Source organism: Bombina bombina, chromosome 3 (genome assembly GCF_027579735.1).
Source record: "Bombina bombina isolate aBomBom1 chromosome 3, aBomBom1.pri, whole genome shotgun sequence".
NCBI lineage: Eukaryota > Metazoa > Chordata > Amphibia > Anura > Bombinatoridae > Bombina > Bombina bombina.
Genome location: NC_069501.1, coordinates 404,420,841 through 404,444,107, shown reverse-complemented (window position 1 = coordinate 404,444,107; position 23,267 = coordinate 404,420,841). Strand labels below are relative to the sequence as shown.

The window sequence follows — 23,267 nt, the reverse complement described above, 5'->3', positions numbered from 1 at the left end:
CGTTTTGCATATGAGACTGCTGGACAGCAGCCTCCTGATCGAATTACGGCTCATTCCACTAGGGCAGTTGCTTCCTCATGGGCATTCAAAAATGATGCTTCTGTTGAATAGATTTGCAAGGCTGCAACTTGGTCTTCTCCTCACACTTTTTCTAAATTTTACAAATTTGATACTTTTGCCTCGGCTGAGGCTGTTTTTGGGAGAAAGGTTCTTCAAGCAGTGGTGCCTTCCGTTTAGGTTCCCTGTCTTGTCCCTCCCTTTTCATCCGTGTACTGTAGCTTTGGTATTGTATCCCACAAGTAAGGATGAAATCCATGGACTCACCGTGTCTTTAAAAAGAAAAGAAAATTTATGCTTACCTGATAAATTTGTTTCTTTTTAGACATGATGAGTCCACGGCCCGCCCTGTTCTTTGAGACAGGTTGTTATTTTTTGTTAAACTTCAGACACCTCTGCACCTTGGCTTTTCCTTTCTCTTCCTAACTTCGGTCGAATGATTGGAGTGGGAGGGAAGGGAGGAGCTATATATACAGCTCTGCTGTGGTGCTCTTTGCCTCCTCCTGCTGACCAGGAGGCGTAATCCCACAAGTAAGGATGACATTTGTGGACTCATCGTGTCTAAAAAGAAACAAATTTATCAGGTAAGCATAAATTTTCTTTTATTTACTACTCTGTTAATGTAGCAGTAAGAATCAGCCATATTTATTGCCTATGCTCTTACTGTTTCTGATATATAATTTTAATGTAGCAGTAGAGATCTTCCTGACAGTCATCTCTATATTTTACAGTCAGAACCATATTTATTTGTTATATGTTCAGGATAATTTCTGGTATATAACATGTATTTTTTTATCTTTACCACTGTTTATACTTTCTTAGCCTAATTTCTTTTATTTCTATGCACAAAAGAAATATGGTATTTTATGTGGAAGTAATGTTTCAGAGTTTTAATCTTTTTTATTTTTTCCATTTAGAGGAACTTTGTTAATAGCATATAAATGTTATGCGCGATACTTCCTCTTGATTATTTTTTCTGTTGAAAAGGGTAATTAGTAACATTGCAGGGACTTAATCACATCTTTCTATTATATATATATATATATATATATATATATATATATATATATACATGTAGGATGCTGCTGTAATATATCAGTACGGTGATTAGTAACATTGCAAAGACTTACTTATTTCTATCACTCTGCAGAACTATACGTTATAGCATATGCATATTATGTAAGATGTTTCCTTCTGCTTATTTCTACTGTAAAGGAATTTATCAGTATGGTGATTAGTAACATTACAGAAACTTAATCACTTATTTCTATCACACTGCAATCCTATATATATATATATTGATAGCCTATTAATAGCATGTAAGTTGTCTCCTCCTGCTTATTTCTACTGTAAAAAAATATGTTGGTATTGTAATTAGTAGCAGTACAATTTTTTTTCTAATGCAAAAGAGTTATATATATGGTACTTTATAGTGTGACCAGAGATTTACTCTCTTATACTGTGAAAGAAGACTTATATGAATGGAGATTATGTTCATTTCATATTCTCAGTCTCTCTCTTTTATATACTCTCCAGAGATATGGGGTACTTTGTTATCAGATAGATGCTTCATCTCTCTTATTCTACTGTAAAGGTTCCATATTTATGTGTGATGCTTATTAACATTGTGTCTGTTCGTTTCTCTTTATTTGAATGCACAAAGCAAACAAATGTGGGACATTATTAGCATTAGAGTGGCCTAATATCTTTTACTCTGCTGTAAGAAGTCATATATGTATGGAATTTATTAACAGTATAACTGCTCATTTTCTGCTGTAGAATTTGCTGTCATGTTGATTTCTTGGTATCTCATGAGTCTCCACATTTGATGCTCATGTGGTCATTTTTTTCTATATAACAGATATATATGAACATTTTTAGCATTGCACATGCTTATATCATATTTATTTATTTTGCTTTAAGGTTTACTCTTTTTTTTCTCAAAGACTCTTATCAGGAATCTTTATGATGACAAATAATCTTTTCTGTGGATTGTGGATCTTTCCAGGGATTATTGATATTCTCATAGGCCTAGTGAGCTATCAGCCTTTCAATATTGTGACCATATTTATTTGTCTGAATGTTTGGACCTTTTTAATTTCGAATATTATCCTATGTACTTATTTCCTTTTTGTAAATAAACGTTTCTAAAGGTTTATTGAATCCCAAAGCTGAAACCTTTTTTCTTTTCATAGCATTATCCGTGTTATCGGCATCTCTGATACCAAGCAATGCCAGTGTCTACCATCTTATCGCTTATATGGAAGATTGTCATATCTAGGGATTTCTTGCAATGGACAGTTTTTATCCATGCTTATCTTATATAGGTGTTATACGTATAGGAAGGTTTATTACCATTATGTGTAACTAGTGGTAAAGCCTGTGTACACAGGCCAAAATGTTTAATGAAAGAAATATACCTATCCAGTCCTATCCCTCTGTTCATCAATCCCCCTTTTAAAAAAAAAAAGACACCCCAAAATAAAACTCTAATCTAAACTACCAATAGCCCTTAAAAGGGTCGTTTGTAGGGCATTGCCCTAAGTTAAACAGCTCTTTTACCTAAAATAATTACTAAGCCCCCCTCTAACATTAAAACCCCCCACCACCAACCCCCCCCCCCAAAAAAAACTAACACTAATAAACCTAAACTACCCATTGCCCCTAAAGGGCATTCAGCTCTTTTTTACTGCCCTTAAAAGGGCATTCAGCTCTTTTTCAAATTGCCCAAAAAAAACCTAATTAAAAAAATAATAAAACCCCCCAAAAATTTTAAAAAAAAACTAACACTAAAGCAAGTGAAATTTTATTGCCTGGTGAACAGCCAATAGGATGAGAGAAACTGAAATCGTATTGGCTGTTCACCAGCCAATAAGATTTCAGTTGCTCTCATCCTATTGGCTGTTCACCAGCCAATAAGATTTCAGTTGCTATCATCCTATTGGCTGATGTGAAAATGTCAACCAATAGGAATGCAAGATACCCCAATAAATACGGGGGAACCTTGCATTTAATCTTCAGTGCGCGGCGGACGATCGCATGAAGAGGAGCCTCCACACCGCTGGAGACCGCCGCAGAGGATCGCCGCCGCCGAGGATTGCCACATCTGGGAACACCGCTTTGGATCTCCACTCTGCGCCGCCTTCGCTGTGGATTAAGGTGATGGACCCGTCTGGAAGAAGACCTTTTCCGCCGGACTTCAGGAACCGTGACTACCTATTTGGGGCTTTAGTGTTAGTTTTTTTTTTTTTTTTTTTTGGGTGTTTTTAAAAAAAAAAATTGTTAGGGTTTTTTGGGTAATTTGAAAAAGAGCTGAATGCCCTTTTAAGGGCAGTAAAAAAGAGCTGAATGCCTTTTTAAGGGCAATACCCATACAAATGCCCCTTTAGGGGCAATAGGTAGTTTAGGTTTATTAGTGTTTTTTTATCTTGGGGGGTTTGGTGGGTAGGGGGGGGGGTCTTGGTTTATTTTTAATGAAAAGTAAGGCAGGTTTTTTTTCCTTGTTTTTTTGTTTAATACTTCGTGTGGGCGGTTATTTTTTTTTTTATTTATTTTTTTTTATTCTTATTGTGGGCGGTTAGTTGTTTTTTTTAATACTCTTCCACTTTGTTGTTTGTCGACTTCTTTATGTCTCAGACTCTATATTTAACTTTAGCAACAACTGTCACAAGTATTATTCTGGCCAGTATCTAGAATCCTATTCTGTCAGCCACTTTAGAGAAAGGTATTTCTGTACATTATCTTTGTTCTATCTAAGTCATGTATGTCATATAGATCTACTCAAGGAGAGATTCAGGGCTTCCTGTCATATATTTCTATCAGTCAGTGGCTTAATTCTGGCAGTAGTAGGTCTTATAATTGCGGCTTTTGGACGTTAGTGCCGTTTACTCTTTGACCTCTGAGACTTCTACGGTTCTGTATGCTCAGACAGTGTGTTCTGGGGCAACGATTTTCTTATCTTAGGTGGGGATTCCTTGTATCCTACAGTTCCTGCGGATTGGTCTGGAGAAAGACCGGTTTGTTTTTCTCTTAAGGGTCAGAGCTCTACCTTGTTCTGTCCTGTTTCTCGCCATTTGGCTCATTTGGCCAGCTGGTCATGTGTGGTTCCATCTATGACTAGTCTTAGACTTGGTTTCTTTTCCGTTGCTCCTCCATGGAGCCTTGTCTTTGGTTTTGGTGTTCTTCGACTAGTTTCAATTAAACAAAAAGTATATGGAACTAGGTTCCACAGAGAGAAAATGCTTGGGTAGCACTCTTTGCCCAGACTAATATAAGGGCAGAAAAAAGAAAAACAATTAAAATATAACCTTTATTAATTATTTTAAAAGATGGGTAAAATACAATATTAAAATCCATATCATGAGCAATGTGGCTGTTATAGTGTATCTTGTCTCTTTAGTTAATACTGTCTGGCCCTATTTTGTTATCTTTCATGTAATTGAGACAATATAGTGATACAATTAATTGTTGTATACCTTTATCAGTTTTTGTAGCAAATATTGGTATTGATTTAGACTAATAGCATTAGGACTTGTTTTCCACTGAAATGATTTTGAATTATATTCTATAACATGGTATAAGTTTAAATACTTATAGTGAAAATTGAGATTTTTAGTCCTAAAATAGTTATAGACACCAGTTAGTATAGCTGTTGTTTAATCTTAGCTAGGATGTCCATATAGTGTAATCCTGATATCTTATAGAATTTATGTGAGAGGTGATTGGATGTTTATAGCCATCACGTTATTGTGATATTGATACTATGTTGGTTTCAAACATGGGGTTGTTTTGTCAATTTGTATAAGTTGTATACATATATGTATTTGAAATTCGCCCAGAAATGTACTTTCTTTAGTTAGCTGATATTTGTCCTGAAGGGACACACCACTATAGAGATGTGTGTTTGTGCTTGATCTTTAGTGATTACTTTGTACTTGTCCACTGTGTTTATACCATCAAAGAATGTCAGTAGTTTTTTAACTAGCCGGTATTGGGAATTGTACTCATAAGTTACACCGGTATTGGGAATTGTACTCATAGTTTACATATAGTAATTTGAAATTATTTTATCATTTAATTTCATAACTTGGTTTCTATATATTTAAGATATGCCGTTAACAAGCAACTTGAGATTAATGCTAGCACCACTCCTCTAACTTGTGAAATATCGGAATTAGGGTAAATATATACCTTGGAAATACAATAGAACAATAAGAGGTGCCCTAGTCCAACTTGGTGTGTCTAAATCTGGTTTCAATTAAAGCCTATGTGTCAGGGTTTTTTCCCTGATCTGTTTGCCGTGTGCTGCTGGCAGCCATTTTACTCACCTCTCTTCCTGACTCTGGTGCATACTGTGTGATGCTGCTCATTTCCTGCACTTCCTTTTATGGCCAGACTGGTGTACATCATCTGTGAGAGACAGGATGCAGTCTCAGAATTGTGATGTCATCACTTATTATTTAAAGGGCCTCTGTTCAGTATGCTTTGCCCTTGCGTTGTCTCAGACCTGTTTGTGAGAGCTCCTGTGTATTACCTGGCTGTCTGACGTCCCTCCTGGTTCCTGATCCCTGGCTTGTTCCTGACTCTGCTGTTCTCCTTGTTCCTGATTCTGGCTCGTCTGACTATTCGCTTTGGCTCCTGACTCGGCTCGTCTGACTACCAGTTCTGGTTTTGTTTCCTGGCTTGTTATTTGACTTGTGGACTTTTTATTATTTTTTGCTATTAATAAAGGTGTGATTATTTTTGCACTTCTTGTCTCAGTCTGATTCATGGCACCCTGACACTATGCTTTTTGTTGATATCAAGATGCTCACTTGGGTAGTGATCTTTTGTCTTTTTGCCTCTCTGCTCACAGAGTGTCAGATTTGTATGATCTTCTTTGTGTCCTTTCTTGGTAATTTTATTCCAATAAGAGGTATTGGGGACACATCTGTGAATTTTACCCAGGTCATTTCTTTCCTCATCATCCACCTGTTTCTTCTGTCTGTCTCTTTAGTCAGCTCCGTTTTGTTTTTCCCCAAGGATCGGTTTGTGCACATACTGGATGTGGTCTTGCTGCCCTGGATTTTCGTCAGTCATCCCCTTTGTTTGTCTTTTTTTTTTTTTCTGGTAAGCGACGCGTAATAGGGTAGAAGACCTCAGCTGGTTTTCTTCTTTCTGGCTTCGAATTCTGCTTCACATGACTTATCAGAAAGGGGGCCAGCTGCCTGTATCTTGTCTTATGGCTATTTCTTCCGTGTGGCATCTCCTTCTTGAGTCTTCTCGTCTGAGGTTTCAGTTGTTAAGGTCTGTAGGGATGCTTTATGGTTTTATTTTCTCTTGTCTCTTGATTGTTGTTTTTGCCTTAGAAGAGGCATTATTTGGGAAAAGGATCTACAAAATGTGGTGTCTAGTAATAATTCTGCCTTCTCCACTCTCCCTCCCTAACATTCGTGTTCTCCTTAGCTTGGGTATTGATTTCCCATAGTTTTCGTGGACCCTTACTGACATTAGAAGAAAAATAAAATGTATGCTTACCTGTTAAATTAATTTCCTTCTTGGCAGTGAGGGTCCACAAACCCGCCCTGATTCAGTGTAGTGTTGGCAGTCGTGGCACCTCTACACCTCTTTTATCTCTCTTCTTTTCCTTATCCTCAGCTTGAATTACTGGGGAGGTGGGGGAAGTGTGAGGGATATTTCAATGTTCTGTTTTGGGGTGTCTTTGCCTCCTCCTGGTGGCCAGGTATAGTATTTCCCATAGGTTATAAATGTTTTTGTGGACCTTCACTGCCAAGAAGGAAATTAATTTATAAGTAAGCATAAATTTTATTTTTCTTTGAGGTGGGGTAGTTTTTTACAAAACGCAGTATTGCTAATTTTTCTAGATCAGTTTTGTAATTTGCAAGGCCGTGACATACTTTCCCTAAATTCTACCACTTTAATGTGTTTGGTAGGAAAGTCCTTCAGGCAGCAGTGTCTGGTAATTCGGTGCTTGCCTTTAGTATTTTTGCCCTTCCCAATTACTTGTGGACTCCACAGCTTAGGTATTAGTTCCCAGGAGTAATGGCTTGTGGACTCTCACCACCATATGAAAGAAAACAACATTTATGCATACCTGATGATAAAAAAATATTATTATTATTATTTTTTTCTGGCGGCAGTTTTAGTCTGCACCTCATTTTTCCTACTTTATCTTTTCCTACCTTTCTACTTCTCCTTTCTTGGCTATATATCAGACTAGAATACCAGAGAGGTGGGAGGAATTAAGTGCTCTTAGAGCTTTGGGAATCTTTGCTTCCCCCTAGTGGCCAGGAGTTGAATCCTAGGAGTAATGGCTCATGGACTCTTACTAATGTGAAAGAAATTAATTTATCAGGTAAGCAAACATTTTGTTTTTTCCATAAAATACAATTTTTGCAAAACAATTTCATTACAATTTCAATGCAATTAAACTATAACATTTTACTGCATGTTTTTATTTCAATATGTAATTTATTGGTTTTATATGATAGTAAAAGTATGATGTTTTTGAGTCCTACTGTAATGTATACATAGTCTTCACCCTTTGCAAGGCACACTGGTATTTTGTGGCTCTACATTTACCATTAGTGACTATTTGTTTCGTGTCTCCTTTTAAATCTAGTTTGTGTGTTTTTGTCCATTAATAATAGTTGTGAAGCTCACTTACTTTATTAAGGTCTAGATTACGAGTGGAGCACTTTTGTAATGGCGATATTTGCACTCCAAATTGGACACAACACACTCTACACATATATATTAAGTTAGTATCACACACTCCATTATCCTAGATATCATAAATACATAATTCATATGGAATAATAACTCGATTTATCAATATTCAGGTATTCCCTGATAAGGGAATACATTTAGGCAGGGGGTAGATAGGATTGGCAATTTAATATCTGAATATAACTGTAAAACTATCAGAATACTGGCACAATCACACTAGATAGTGAATGCCAATGGATTACATGGCAACTCTAGTTAAAAGTGAGTGATAATCTCATACAAATTTAATCACTTTATAAAATTGGCACATATATACAATAACATGAACACTTACTTAAAAGTCAATATACTAAGTTTAAATAACATACAATCATTATTATAAATGCTCATATCATTTTGTTTAAAATGAATGTTGACTAGAGTGGGTGTTAAATTTTATATACGAACATCTTATACGGCAAAGCAAACGGTAACCATGACTTACTAAATGTAATTTATATTGGAATATATTCTATCAGGGTCTTAATCCACCTTAAATTGCAAGGTACCTATAATGCCCTAATCCATTTTAAATCGCTGACTAATGTGCTCAACTGATATCCAATAAGAACAAGGCTTCAATAATGATAGACTTCAATGTCCTCCTATTAGAAGATGACAGAGGAGGAACTTCCGGTCTATACCGGGTTTATATTCCCATACAACGGGTGGCCCGCTGCCTTTGATAAAGCCCAGAGGGGCGAAACGCATCAGGGAGTTTTTCAAGAGCTTATGGGGGCTCTTTTTTAAGGGATAGGAGTTGTGGTATTATTACAACATTAGAGCACAATAATGTTTACTTTATAACCGCTTATATGTAACTGTCCGTGGCTAGCACTAAGATACGTTCTCTAACGTATGACTGTTGGTTAAGGCTGTGGCATATAACAAATATATATATACCAGGGTTATTATGTTCTGTGTTTAACGCAAAATAGAAGCGCTAATAATCTTTGTAATTTTAATATCTAAAACGTTATACTAATATTAGTTATCAGCAGCCAATATTGCTATTACCACTTTTGAAGCAACTAGTATTGAAGCAATAGGTAATATAAGCACAAAACAAAAGCGCTTTTGACCTTTTATAGCTTAAAAATCTAACACATTATACGAATACCAGCTATTAACAGCAAATATTGCAATTACTACTATTGATGCAGTTACTATGGCGAGAAGCATTGCTTATTTATAACAGAACTATATAACTAATGCAGGAAGAGTGACACCCTGCAGGGCTATAAATACTTAGCTGAATAGTGATTTATTTAAGTACACACAACAAAGTAACAAGACACTTTGTAGATAGCTGCCAGTAATATTAACTATAACTGCATCAATGTATACAGCAAGAGTGCTCTGGATACTTGAACATTTTGTTAATGAATTGTATCTGTTATAGGTAACAACTCACCATACCAGCAACTTAAAACTACCATACTGCAAACTACCACCTATGTCCTTGCAGTTGTGTTGGTAATTTATCCTTACTATAATCTATAAACAAGGGTGTTTCTTATATCCATATGACCTGAATAGTGGTATTCACCTATGCTTTGTTACCTTTAAACAGGCCACTATACACGTGTAAAAGCATAACGCTACACCAACATTACCCCGGTCCTTGTTACAAATTTTGTATCTAAGTCTGTTACTTAGTATTGCTTAAATTGTTAACTCTATAACCACGTGGATTAGCATACTATCCCAGACACTAGTTGCTATAAGCGTCTAAGTAGTAAGGAGATAATCTTTTCCCTGTAGAACTGGGTGGGCGTCCTAACATCCTAGCATTACATTATATCAAACAATATTACTTTGACTCTTCACAATTTTGGATTGAATTGAACTGCATGGATGATGCACTACTTTAATCCTATAGGGGTCATACAAAATTAGAGGACTTATTCTGACATTATATCAGATTTAAAGATATTACTCCACATTTTTTTCATTATTGCTCCATGTATTAACTTAACCCAAATTATTATGGGAGGTTATTTGACCACAAAGTCCCACTTTAATACTTATTTTTAGGGTTACCTTTTTCCCACTTCTCTTTCCATGGTTTTATTTAAATTCTTACCCAATTTTATTGTGTAACTAATAAGTTATATTTTAATTTTTCTTTAACTTCTGCCTAGTAGTCAGGGCAGAGAGTGCTACAACACGTTCTTTAGTGGAATTATCTCTTTTCTTCCCACACATTGTTCCTATGGTTTAGTCGTGTGAAGCACCCCTCCCTATAGTATAACATGTAATAGCACTAATTTCAGTATTTCTTACATGAATGTTATTGGGAGATTGCCCCCTTGTAGTGCCATTGCTCAAACTTATTTCAATATATATTTATGTGTTTATATATGTATAAATAAGCATATACATTTATAGGAATAGACCGCAATGTAAAGGCACTTTTCAGTGCCGTTTTTTTTTTGTTTTGTTATGTTTTGTTTTTTCTAAAACCCCACACCTGCTCACTTTAAGCCCATAAAACTGCTTAGTGCAGTTATTATTTAAAAAAATAAAAATGCTACATTTTTTTATTTAAAAAAAAAAAAACACTACGCTTAATTTGCGTGAGCTTGCGGTAGCATTATCAAGCCACTTGTAATGGCTGGTTATTTCGTTTTCTCCTGTAAACGGGCGAATTTGCCTGTTTACGTGCGCACAATTAATTTGTAATCTAGCCCTAAATATTTTTTATTGCAGTTTGTGGTGTTTAATTATATTTTATTAAATGTACAACATATTGGAAACCTGTTGCTCCCAGGCACTGTAAAGCATCTTAATTATGCAAATGATATAACTGTGTGATGAAATTAGTATGCATAATGAATGTTTCTAAGTATTAATAAGTTCTTATGGATTTCGCAAAATATTTTTAAAATGTTTCTGCCCTGTACATCTGTTTTCAGGAGCATTTATGTATATAAAAAGTAAATTATATGTAAAAGTTCAAAAATGAAAAAAGCCTACTCGATATACCACACATTACGTTCGATAACACAAATATTAATTTATCTTTCAGGTCGCATTGCAAGAATGTATAGTGAGAAATGTGTGGAAACATTAGCAGACCTACTTGAGTTCAAACAAGAACACATTACATCAGGTACATTTACAAAACAATACATTAGACTGTTTGATCAAGTGTTGATTGTCTTTAGTGAAAATAAAAAGATCTTGTGCACAAATCTGACCCAACATGCTGACATGGGTCACAAATCATTATGAAGAGATCATGTGTGAGACTTCTATAACTATCATAAAACGGGATAATGAAGAGGCATAAAAGTGGCAGACATTACCCCTATACACAACCTATTTGATCAGCTTGAAAGAAGCTGAAGCTTATAATATATTTACCAGTGTTATTAACCCTTTGAATGCTAATGACGGCTCTGAGCCGTCACAGAGTTTCTCACTCTGGTGCTGACGGCTCAGAGCCGTCATGAGCACTCTCCCACCTTGAGGGAGATCTGGGGGCTCCTACCCCGGGGCTTCATGTGATGCACAGTGACGTCACGCGCAATAACGTGATGACGTCACCGTGCAACTTTATTTATACTTAACAATGTTAAGTATAGGAGGAAGGGGCATGCTGCTTAGAAGCCTGTATCTCAGGCATCTAAGCAGCTACAGACCCCCAAGACCCACTGTTGGAAAGGGAATCGCCTAACTTTTCCAACAGTGTATGTATTGGGGGTCTGTAAAAACAATAAAATAAGTTAAAAAATGTTTTTTAAAAAATTAAATAAATTAAAAAAACCTTAGATAATATTAGCACCCAGGTGGGAAAGTGCTTAGCACTCAAAAGAGTTAAAGTGGGTTTCTCGATCAAAGTGTCTAGCATTGACTACTGTTGCATTGAATGTAAAAAATGTTTATAAAAAATAAATTTAAAAAAGTGCAGAAACGCGTTAATGGGGCCCAATATAATATGTTTATCAGGCAGTGTGAACAAAGAAAAGTTGTTACAAAATCTATGTAAACATGTTGCAATATGCTACGTAAGGAATTAAAAATGATTAATTTAGTTGCTTATTGTCTGAAAAGCCTTTTTCCACTTATTTCTTATCTTCGAGACAGAGACAGTCGCTCATACAAAACATATAATTTTTAAACAACTTCCCAACTTTTATTATCTAATTTGCTTTGTTCTTTTGATATCCTTTCTTGGAAGGCATATGTTTAGGAGCAGCAAAGTACTACTGGGAGCTAGCTGCTGATTGGTGTCTGCCTCTTGTCATTGACTTATCTAATGTGTTCATTAAGCTCCCAGTGGTGCATTGCTGCTCCTTCCATAAAGGATAGCAAGAGATTTAAGCTAATTGGAGAGTTGTTTAAAAATGGTATGCTCTGTCTGAATCCTGAAAGAAAAAAAATGGACTAAATATCCAACCTGTATAAATGTCTAGTTATTCTTTGTTTATGGGTTGACATTTGATAAATCAGGATTGTAATAACATAAAAATGCAATAAAGCAGGAGTGGCTATATTGGATCTTTTTCTTATTAATCCAAGGGCCTGCAAAACTCTAAAAATAGGATTATACTAGATTTACTCAAATTCCATAAAAATCATTCTAAAATTAATAGAATAGTGATTTTTTTGATAAAACTGGCTAAATAGATGTATTCGGAAACCAATAAAGAATGAGAGGAACACAGAAAGATTTTCCTTTTCCAACCTCTGCAACATATCTTGAAGATGGTGTCAGAAGATAAAATTGACCTCTAAGCCAAGGACCAGCCAAAAGGAATGCACCTGAGTTTTGTACACCCCAGTAAGGAATGATGCATAATATGTATCAAAATCTGATTATCCAGTCCTGGGGAAAGAAAGTATCCCAAAGAAGATCAATGCCTTCCACTCAAGTATTTGAAAAGGAACTGAGCTTTTTGACATCATTTTTTTTTCACAAGAAAGAGCTTGCTGGCAGAAGTCATTATGTCAGTGTGATAAGAAAGATCTTCAATAGCTACTTCTTTATATTTTAGAATACAAACAGGGAGTACGCGGAAGTCATGATGAACTTTTATCGGATAACCTAAGATAATAATTTGGACCAAGTGGGTTATTTGATAGGACTGCAGGCAAAGGGCATTAGTAAGGAATTGATCATACATAGATGATTTCTAGGAATGCCTCATCAATTTATTTACAAATTTGTTTAGGTGAAACCATTCGGGAAATAACAGATGCCAAGATGAAAAATGAAAATGGTTGTTTGCAGAGAAATTAGAGCCTTAGAAGAGATTTGTCTGTTATCTTGTTTCAAGACAGAATGTTGATACTTTAAAGGCAACAAGTTTAGTAGATTTAGCATTCCATTTGCGCACCTTCTGATTCAGTTAGGAAACGCACATTCAAACTTTTTCTGGATAAAGGGTCTTGCAGAGGTTTAATAAAAGAATTGATTTCTTTTACAGTATTGCTGTATTACAGCATTGCTTTTGCATTCATGCTGTTTTCAATTTTGGTATTTTGCAGCTAATTATGATAGAAAATAGTTTGGAATTGTATATAATCCTTTTGTGTTGCTAAATCCTTTCTTACAACATCTGGAATTCTTCATACAATATTATTTTACTTCATTTATATACCGGGGATATGTGCCACTTCATTTTTGTGCACACTGTTTATTATAATTTATAAGAAACCCCAACATAAATTGTTATTTTACATATTTAAATGGACATAAAAGTGCAAAATGAAAATGCTGTGTTGGAGCATTTTATTATTGCAAAAGAGTTTTAAACGTAAATTCTATAACATGGGAACTATTAGTAATTTATCATGTATGCTTTTAGAAAATATTTTGCAACTAGTTGAAAACCCTGTGGCGCCGTGCAAAACCAACACTTCTGTATTTTGTATAAAGAGGAAGTCTACAGTAACACTACAGTTTCCCATATAAGAAATTTTAATATAGCTCAACACTATTCTTTGAGAGATTTAGAAATACACACCACTAGATTCAAAAGTAATGATGAAGCCGTTTAGATAAGATGGGCATCTTGACACTCGCGCTACAGTGTTCAGTAACAGGAGGTGTCACTTTCAAATACCCATCGTGATTCAATAGGGTTCATATCTTGCTTTTTGATTCATAGAGTTCAAGACTAAGTATGATATACATGGTAGAATAATAACTCATGCTTTGATCTCATATACCCCATAATACTTTGGCTTCTTTTCTCAAGTGTAGTGAGCATTGTCTTCAATAAATAAAATGTGTTGAGCTGTGCTCTACCACTTTATACAACTGGAATTCACTAAAAAAAATATGGAGATGAGGGCTACTATTTATAAAATACACCCATGGTACAGTGAAACCCAACCACAACAATACCTGACCATACATGGTGCAGAGTGAGGACCACTATCAAAAACACACACCTCAAGGTCTCAAAAAAGCCCTTAAAAATACAAGACAAACATGCCCTTACAAGTGACTGCAAAGTGGGAAAAACTTTTAATGGTCAATAAGAAATTGGGAAAAAAAGTCCATAATTTAGGCATCTTAAATTTGCAACATTATTATGTTAATATCTATTAAATGTGTCTGCATATATATCCTTATATTTGACTCAAGCTGCAAGTAGGGTTTGACTTTAGTTAAAACTTGTAAACAAATTAACAATCTCATCATCTTCAAGAGGTAATATGAAATGGAGAGTCATTGAAGATATTAAGTTAAACGGACATTAAAGGAAACATTTTTCTTTTACAAGATATTACGAGTCCACGGATTTCATCCTTACTTGTGGAATTTATCCTCCTGCTAGCAGGAAGTGGCAAAGAGCACCACAGCAGAGCTGTATATATAGCTCCTCCCTTCCCTTCACCCCCAGTCATTCTCTTTGCCTGTGTTAGTGATAGGAAGAGGTAAAGTGAGGTGTTAGTTTAGATTCTTCAATCAAGAAGTTTTTTATTTTAAAATGGTGCCAGTGAGTACTATTTTTCTCAGAGAGAAATTGTCAGTCTGAAGCTTCCCAAGAGGAATGGAGACATTTATATTTTTCTGCCCTGATGTTGAGGATCTTAGCAAACGTTATCTAAGATCCATACTGGTTCCCACAGAGCTTCTGAAGGTAGTGTAAGAAAAATATTCACTGTGGAGAGCGGTGTCATGCTACATGCAGCATTGAGGTATGTTCAGTCTTTTGCTTCTGGGGAGACTTGATAAATCAGAACAAGCTGACATTATTTCCTACCTGGGAAGGGGTAATCAGTAGGCACTATATGTATAATGGTGGAACTTGAATTCCCTTTTTTATATTGATGCTAATATGTCAATAGGGGCTAGACGCTGGGAGATGCGGTTGTGGTCTAAGGACTGTCCTATTATTTATTTATATAAATAAAAAGAGAGAAGTGCTCAACCTGGAAACGAACAATAGCATAATAGCTTGTTCTATGGCTAGTTACCACCCAAGAAGCAGCCTCTTTTTGCTCAACATGTGCCTTTCACAGAGAAAAACTTTCCTGAAGCATATCAGTCTGATCCTGACTTCACAGTACAGTCCAGCCCCGAAATACTAGGCAATTCTTCTCTGAACGAGAGAAACAGCAAAACCCCAGACATACGTTTCGGCCTATTGTGGGCCTCGTCAGTGAGGTGCAGCCATATTCCTCTAGGCACACTGAGCAACGGGTCCACGTCTGGATTCCCGCATCAACACTTAGGGAGACTTCCCAAAATGTCATAATTTGCATAAATAAAAAGAGAGAAGTGCTCAACCTGGAAACGAACAATAGCATAATAGCTTGTTCTATGGCTAGTTACCACCCAAGAAGCAGCCTCTTTTTGCTCAACATGTGCCTTTCACAGAGAAAAACTTTCCTGAAGCATATCAGTCTGATCCTGACTTCACAGTACAGTCCAGCCCCGAAATACTAGGCAATTCTTCTCTGAACGAGAGAAACAGCAAAACCCCAGACGTACGTTTCGGCCTATTGTGGGCCTCGTCAGTGAGGTGCAGCCATATTCCTCTAGGCACACTGAGCAACGGGTCCACGTCTGGATTCCCGCATCACACTTAGGGAGACTTCCCAAAATGTCATAATTTGCATAAATAAAAAGAGAGAAGTGCTCAACCTGGAAACGAACAATAGCATAATAGCTTGTTCTATGGCTAGTTACCACCCAAGAAGCAGCCTCTTTTTGCTCAACATGTGCCTTTCACAGAGAAAAACTTTCCTGAAGCATATCAGTCTGATCCTGACTTCACAGTACAGTCCAGCCCCGAAATACTAGGCAATTCTTCTCTGAACGAGAGAAACAGCAAAACCCCAGACGTACGTTACGCTATTATAACGTACGCTATTATTTATTTATAATTGGCCTGAGAAGAGTATTGTATTGTGCATATTTGTTAGAGGGACACATGGCTTATTCACTATGCTTGGGATTGACATTTTATTTTCTTCCCATGCGGTTTGTATTGTGCATATTTATTAGAGGGACACATGGCTGATCTCTGTGCTTGGGATCGACATTTTATTTCTTCCCATGCGGTTTGTTAGACGGCTCATGAGACGCCCATGGTGGGCAGGGCCTATTTCGCGCGCTCAGACGTGCGGTATTCCCTGAGCATATGCAGCAAAGTCCTAAGCTCCGGTGGAGGCCCAAGTTAATTTGCAGATGAAGGATCGTCATCCTCGCAGAATTAGAGTACTTTGAGGGCTGGTAGGCGCCACAGTAGAGCTGTGGCGAGGTGCAGGGGCCTAATTTGTTTAAAAATTTGATTATTTGATAAAAGGTGTTATAAAGTGTCACGCAGCATATCCTAACAGTGGTGCAATATTATCTAGCTAAATTGGACATATTAGGACATTTTTTATTGCTGCAAACATGATTTTTTAAAATACAGAAAAATTGTTGCGCTTTTATTATTTAAAGGCGCAGTACACTTCTAGATACATGGTTTTTTTTAATTTGTTTTCTTTTGCAAGATGTACCGAGTCCACGGATTCATCCTAACTTGTGGGATATTGTCCTTCCTGACAGGAAGTAGCAAAGAGAGCATCACAGCAGAGCTGTCTATATAGCTCCCCCCTTAACTCCACCCCCAGTCATTCTCTTTGCTGGCTCTAAGCAGGAAGGGTAAAGAGAAGAGGTGTTAAACTGTTAGTTTTATTTTATCTTCAATCAAGTGTTTGTTATTTTTAAATGGTACCTGTGTTGTACTATTTACTCTCAGACAGGACATAGATGAAGATTTCTGCCTGGAGGATGATGATCTTAGCATTTGTAACTAAGGTCCACTGCTGTTCCCACATGAGCTGAGGAGTACAGGAAAACTTCAGTGTGAGGAACGGTTTCTTGCTATACAGCAATGAGGTATGTTTAGTCATATTTTCTGTAGAGACTGTGTTAACTCAGAAAGGCTGACAGTGTCCCCATTAGGGGAAGGGTAAGCAGTAATCCTAGTGTTATCAGAGGTTTTTACTAGCTTGCATAAAAGGTTAATTTTTTGTGGGCACTCAGTTTGTTATGTGAATTTGGGACAAACGTTTTTGTGTCTGGGAGTAACGTTTTCTGTTTTATGGGACATTTGCTTGAGGGTTCTTTGGGGTTGTTTATAACCCACATGGCTTTCAGGCAGGGTTTGTTAGTTTTGTGTAGGCCCCAGCAACATCGAGTGAGGTGGGCGGGGCCTACATTTACAAGCAGCAAGCAACTTCTCCTGAGGTCCTGATAGTCTTCTGAGGGAGTAAATGAAGCTTTAAACCCCATATTATCGCTTCCTAAGGGCAGGTAGGGCCACAGCAGAGCTGTGGCAAGGTGCTTTAGGGAGTTTTAACCGGTTTTAGACACTTATCAATCCGTTTTTTTCATTTGGGGGTCTATTGCTTTTTTACTTGTGGTGCAATCCTTCTAAAGCTTAGTGGGTACACTGTTAAAATTTCGGAATTTTTGAAGCAATTTTAACCTGTTTTGCAGTTTGTGTATGCCTTTTTTTCTCTTAAAGGTACAGTACCGTTTTTGCAAATTGTGTTTTTTTCATTAAATAAAGTGTTTTCCAAGCTTGCTTGCTTCATTACTAGCCTGTTAAACATGCCTGACACTGAGGAAACTCATTGTTCAATTTGTTTAGCAGCCATTGTGGAACCCCCTCTAAGAATGTGTCCCAATTGTACTGATAAGTCTATAAATTGCAAACAGCATATTTTTTTTTGTATTCAATTTTTTATTGAGGCTGTGCGAAAATAATACAACTTGTGAAGAATAACATATCCTAAAACAAACATATATGGTACAGTATAATGTTTCTGCATACATAAAGACAGATTACATTCCCAACATAGGTAACGCTATGCAAAAGACTGGAGCCTCTTCTATTTTTACATATTCTGAATAAGATGGGTTTCCTCACTTAATACCGAGGCACCTTCGATACTTACTATAGGAAAGTGGCAAATGTGAGTGGACCTATAGAAGTAGAGTAGGTTAACAATTAGTCTATCAAATAATATTAACACTGGAGGGGTCCTTTCTAAAGTTGGATATTATAGTAAGATATGTAGGTATAATGCAGCAATCGGTGTATATGTAAACTTATGCGATAAACAACAAAGAGAGCGCCAATTAAATATTTAGAGAACATAGTAGAATATATAAGTATGGTGCAATATATAAGACATGGTGACTTAGAATAGGATGGCAATTAATATTTCAAACAATAGTTACAATAGAGGCGCCATTCCTTTGCTAACATGGTATGATATGTAGGTACGATTTAATATTTATGGTGCGGTATGGTTAAGATAAACCGCGTAGTGAATTCTCCCGGATTGGGAGGCTTATTATGGGGGGTGGGGGGGTGGGGGGGTGGGAGATGGAATATAATAAATAAATAAATAGTGAGAGTGTTTCATATATTGGTATCTATAAATTCAGTAGTGACAATGGGGATACTGAAAAAAGCCAGCTTTATTTATGAGCAGTTACATGCCTCTAAACTCTCAATTATAGATGAGGGCTTGCACCTAGCTAAAATGATGGGAAAGAGGGTTTTGCTGCCTCGGCTGCTGGCAGCCCAACCCCATATATTAACATCAGTGGTGCTAGCCTAAAGGTTTGACATAGGGATGAAATGAATATAACATTTAAAGATATCATGGAATTTAGATTCCATTAGCTTCCTGGTGGGAACAAATAAAACAGTAAACAATTATAACACAAAGCTGAACCATATAGATAACACAAAATAGAATGGCCCTGTGTTAGAGAGCCAACTATGGCCATGTTAACCTGAGGAGTAATGAACTATGAAGTATAAGATACTAAGAACATGCGATAGTGAGTGCCAAGTCCTGTATATAAGGTAAGAGCCTTTATAAAATATTCCCTCTGCAATAGAAAAAAAATGTGTTGTATTGCCAGTATCACTCACTACACCACAGTGGCGATCATAGCTTTATCAAGATAAAAAGAAGATATATTGTTGTATATGCTTCATGACCAACAACACAATATGAAGTTAAGCACACAGGGTAAACTTTAAATAGCAGTTCGTTAGTATACTAACATGTAAAATAATGTAGATGGGTACCTAGGTTCAAAAGTCATGTCCAACAGAACAGTATAAAGTTGAGCTCAAATCTTACCATGAATAACAGTTTGGCTCTAAAGGATGTATATAACAAGAACTAATTTGAGCTATAAGGATATTTATCCACAAATCTAACAGGGGTTGAAAAGTCACATTATGTACTCATCAAGAACGTCCTTACAGTTAATCAGCTGCTAGGCAAATACAGCAGTGGAGCGCAGTTCAACAACAAGTTTAGCCAATGCCTATTTTAAGGCTGGCCTTCTCTCTGTTTAGCCCACTCCAACTCTAGTATGTCCCCATAAGTATGTCCACCTACTGACATCCTTCAAAGGGCAGGATCCAAAGCAGAGGTCCGACAGGGCCGTAGATGCAGCAGTACTGAGTGTCCATAGTCCGTATCTCCATGCTGGATTGAGGTGCCATGAAAACAGAGCTACTGGCGGTGTGGAGGTGCGCAGTTCTACCCTCTCCTGCAGTATAGAATATATTAATGCTGATATAGGATCTGCGTATGGGGCAGCGGGAGAGTGAGCCAGCCTAAACTGGTATAGTGTGTCAGTCACCGCTTCATGCGTAGGGAGAGTCTTTGCAGCTGCTTGCTTCAGAAGAGAATTAGTAGCTAGTAGTGTTACAGCTTGTGAAATTATAGGGGGTAAAACACTCTCCGTGGTATGCTTCAGCTTGCAGCTCGCTATGCCGACAGTGTCTGCAACTGCTGTAGGAACTATTGTATCTGCCATTGCCTCCCTCTCCGCGACTTCTCTTGTGAGCTCAGCATCAATTGCAGATTTTGGGTGAGCAAGGGTAATCTGCGCCTTTTCTGCAAAGTTGCCAAGCAGCACCCACAACTGTGTATAAAAATCCTTCATGGTTAGTTGTACAGTCTTGCGAACCTCCTGTATGAAATTGCGTCTGTAAGGTTGACAGCCTCTGTTACCTTGTGGTCGCCGCGAGTTCCTGTAGCTTAAATAAGTACCGGATTGAGCATTTAGATTATCCTCAGGTCAGTCTCTGCTATGGCTGCCTGTCCCAGAAATAGTTATGGGTTGGAAATTTTGCAAAAATGCATACTTTATATCTCCAAAACTAAGAGATCTTTGGGAGCTGATAAGTTGTGCGTCTTGCTTCTTCCTTAGTTGGCTCCGCCCCCCCAAACAGCATATTTTGACTTATAAGAATTTGGCATTAAATGATTCTCAGACAGAAGGAAATCAGGTTTCGCCATCTAGTTCTCCCCAAGTGTCACAACCAGTTACGCCCGCACAAGCGACGCCAAGTACTTCTAGTGCGTCTAATTCTTTCACCCTGCAAGATATGGCTTCAGTTATGAATACTACCCTCACAGAGGTTTTATCTAAACTGCCAGGGTTGCAAGGGAAGCGCAGTAGCTCTGGGTTAAGAACAAATGCTGAGCCTTCTGACGCTTTAGTAGCCGTATCCGATATTCCCTCACAATGTTCTGAGGTAGGGATGAGGAATTTGCTGTCCGAGGGAGAGATTTCTGATTCAGGAAAGATGTTCCCTCAGACAGATTCAGATATGACAGCATTTAAATTTAAGCTAGAGCACCTCCGTTTATTGCTCAGGGAGGTTTTAGCTACTCTGGATGATTGTGACCCTATTGTTGTTTCAGAGAAAGTGTGTAAAATGGACAAATATTTAGAGGTTCCTGTTTACACTGATGTTTTTCCGGTCCCTAAGAGGATTTCGGACATTGTTACTAAGGAGTGGGATAGACCAGGTATTCCGTTCGCTCCCCCTCCTTTTTTTAAGAAAATGTTCCCTATTTCTGACACCATTCGGGACTCATGGCAGACGGTCCCTAAGGTGGAGGGAGCTATTTCTACTCTGGCTAAGCGTACAACTATACCTATTGAAGACAGTTGTGCTTTCATTGATCCTATGGATTAAAAGTTAGAATGTCTCCTAAAGAAAATTTTTGTTCATCAGGGTTTTCTTCTTCAACCTATAGCGTGCATTGTTCCAGTAACCACTGCAGCTGCTTTTTGGTTTGAGGCTCTAGAAGAGGCTCTTCAGATGAAGACTCCACTAGATGATATTTTGGACAGAACTAAGGCTAATTCTTTTATTACAGACGCCGCTTTTCATCTTGCTAAGTTAGCGGCAAATAATTCAGGTTTTGCCATTTTAGCGCGAAGAGCGTTATGGCTTAAGTCCTGGTCAGCTGATGAGTCATCTAAATCTAAGCTTTTGACCATCCCTTTCAAAGGTAAGACCCTATTCGGGCCTGCACTGAAAGAGATAATTTCAGACATCACTGGAGGGAAGGGTCATGCCCTCCCTCAAGATTAGTCAAATAAGACAAGGACCAAACAAAATAATTTTCGTTCCTTTCGAAACTTCAAGGGTGGTCCCGCTTCCTCTTCCCCTGCTGCAAAGCAAGAGGGGAACTTTGCTCAATCCAAGCCAACCTGGAGACCTAACCAGGCTTGGAACAAGGGTAAACAGGCCAAAAAGTCTGCTGCTGCCACTAAGACAGCATGAAGGGGTAGCCCCCGATCTGGGACCGGATCAAGTAGGGGGCAGACTTTCTCTCTTTGTTCAGGCCTGGGCAAGAGACGTTCAGGACTCCTGGGATGTAGAAATTGTAACCCAGGGGTATCTCCTAGATTTCAAAGATTCTCCTCCAAGGGGGAGATTCCATCTTTCTCAATTGTCTGTAAACCAGACAAAAAGAGAGGCGGTCTTACGCTGTGTAGAAGACCTTTTTACCATGGTAGTGATCTGCCCAGTTCCGAAAACAGAACAGGGGCAAGGTTTCTACTCCAATCTGTTTGTGGTTCCCACAAAAGAAGGAACCTTCAGACCAATTCTAGATCTCAAGATTCTAAACCAATTCCTAAGAGTTCCATCCTTCAAGATGGAGACCATTCAGACTATTTTACCAATGATCCAGGAGGGTCAATATATGACTACCGTGGATCTAAAGGATGCGTATCTACACATTCCTATCCACAAAGATCATCACCAGTTCCTCAGGTTTGCCTTTCTGGACAGGCATTACCAGTTTGTGGCTCTTCCCTTCGGGTTGGCCACGGCGCCAAGAATCTTCACAAAGGTGCTAGGGTCCCTTCTGGCGGTCCTAAGGCTGAGGGGCATAGCAGTGGCACCTTATCTAGACGACGTCTTAATTCAAGCATCGACTTTACAACTTGCCAAGTCTCACACAGACTTAGTGTTGGCCTTTCTAAGATCTCATGGGTGGAAGGTGAACGTAAAAAAGAGTTCTCTTATTCCTCTCACAAGAGTTCCATTCCTGGGAACTCTGATAGATTCGGTGGACATGAAAATATTTCTGACGGAGGTCAGGAAATCAAAGATTTTAACCACCTGCCGAGCTCTTCATTCCATTCCTCGGCCGTCAGTGGCTCAGTGTACGGAGGTAATCGGACTTATGGTAGCGGCAATGGACATAGTTCCGTTTGCTCGCTTGCATCTCAGACCACTGCAACTATGCATGCTCAAACAGTGGAATGGGGATTATGCAGATTTATCTCCTCAGATAAATCTGGATCAAGAGACCAGAGACTCTCTTATTTGGTGGTTGTCACAGGATCACCTGTCCAGGGGAATGTGTTTCCGCAGGCCAGCGTGGGTTATTGTGACGACGGACGCCAGCCTACTGGGCTGGGGTGCAGTCTGGAATTCCCTGAAAGCACAGGGTTTGTGGACTCAGGAGGAGGCCCTCCTACCGATAAATATTCTGGAATTAAGAGCGATATCCGTGGCTTCGGCCGGATTCATCAGGTTTCAGTCGGACAACATCACGACTGTAGCTTATATCAATCATCAGGGGAGAACAAGGAGTTCCTTGGCTATGATTGAAGTTTCCAGGATAATCAGACGGGCAGA

General features: G+C 38.0%; 1 protein-coding gene across 2 annotated transcripts in view; it reads left to right on the top strand.

Annotated features, from left to right (window-relative positions):
• AP4B1 (adaptor related protein complex 4 subunit beta 1) overlaps positions 1–23,267 on the top strand; it is a 140,169-nt gene that overhangs the window by 91,085 nt on the left and 25,817 nt on the right. For both annotated transcript variants that reach the window (XM_053706575.1, XM_053706574.1), the window contains exon 7: positions 10,856–10,939. In XM_053706575.1, the coding sequence (XP_053562550.1) occupies positions 10,856–10,939 (84 nt within the window). The remainder of the gene's footprint in view (positions 1–10,855; positions 10,940–23,267) is intronic.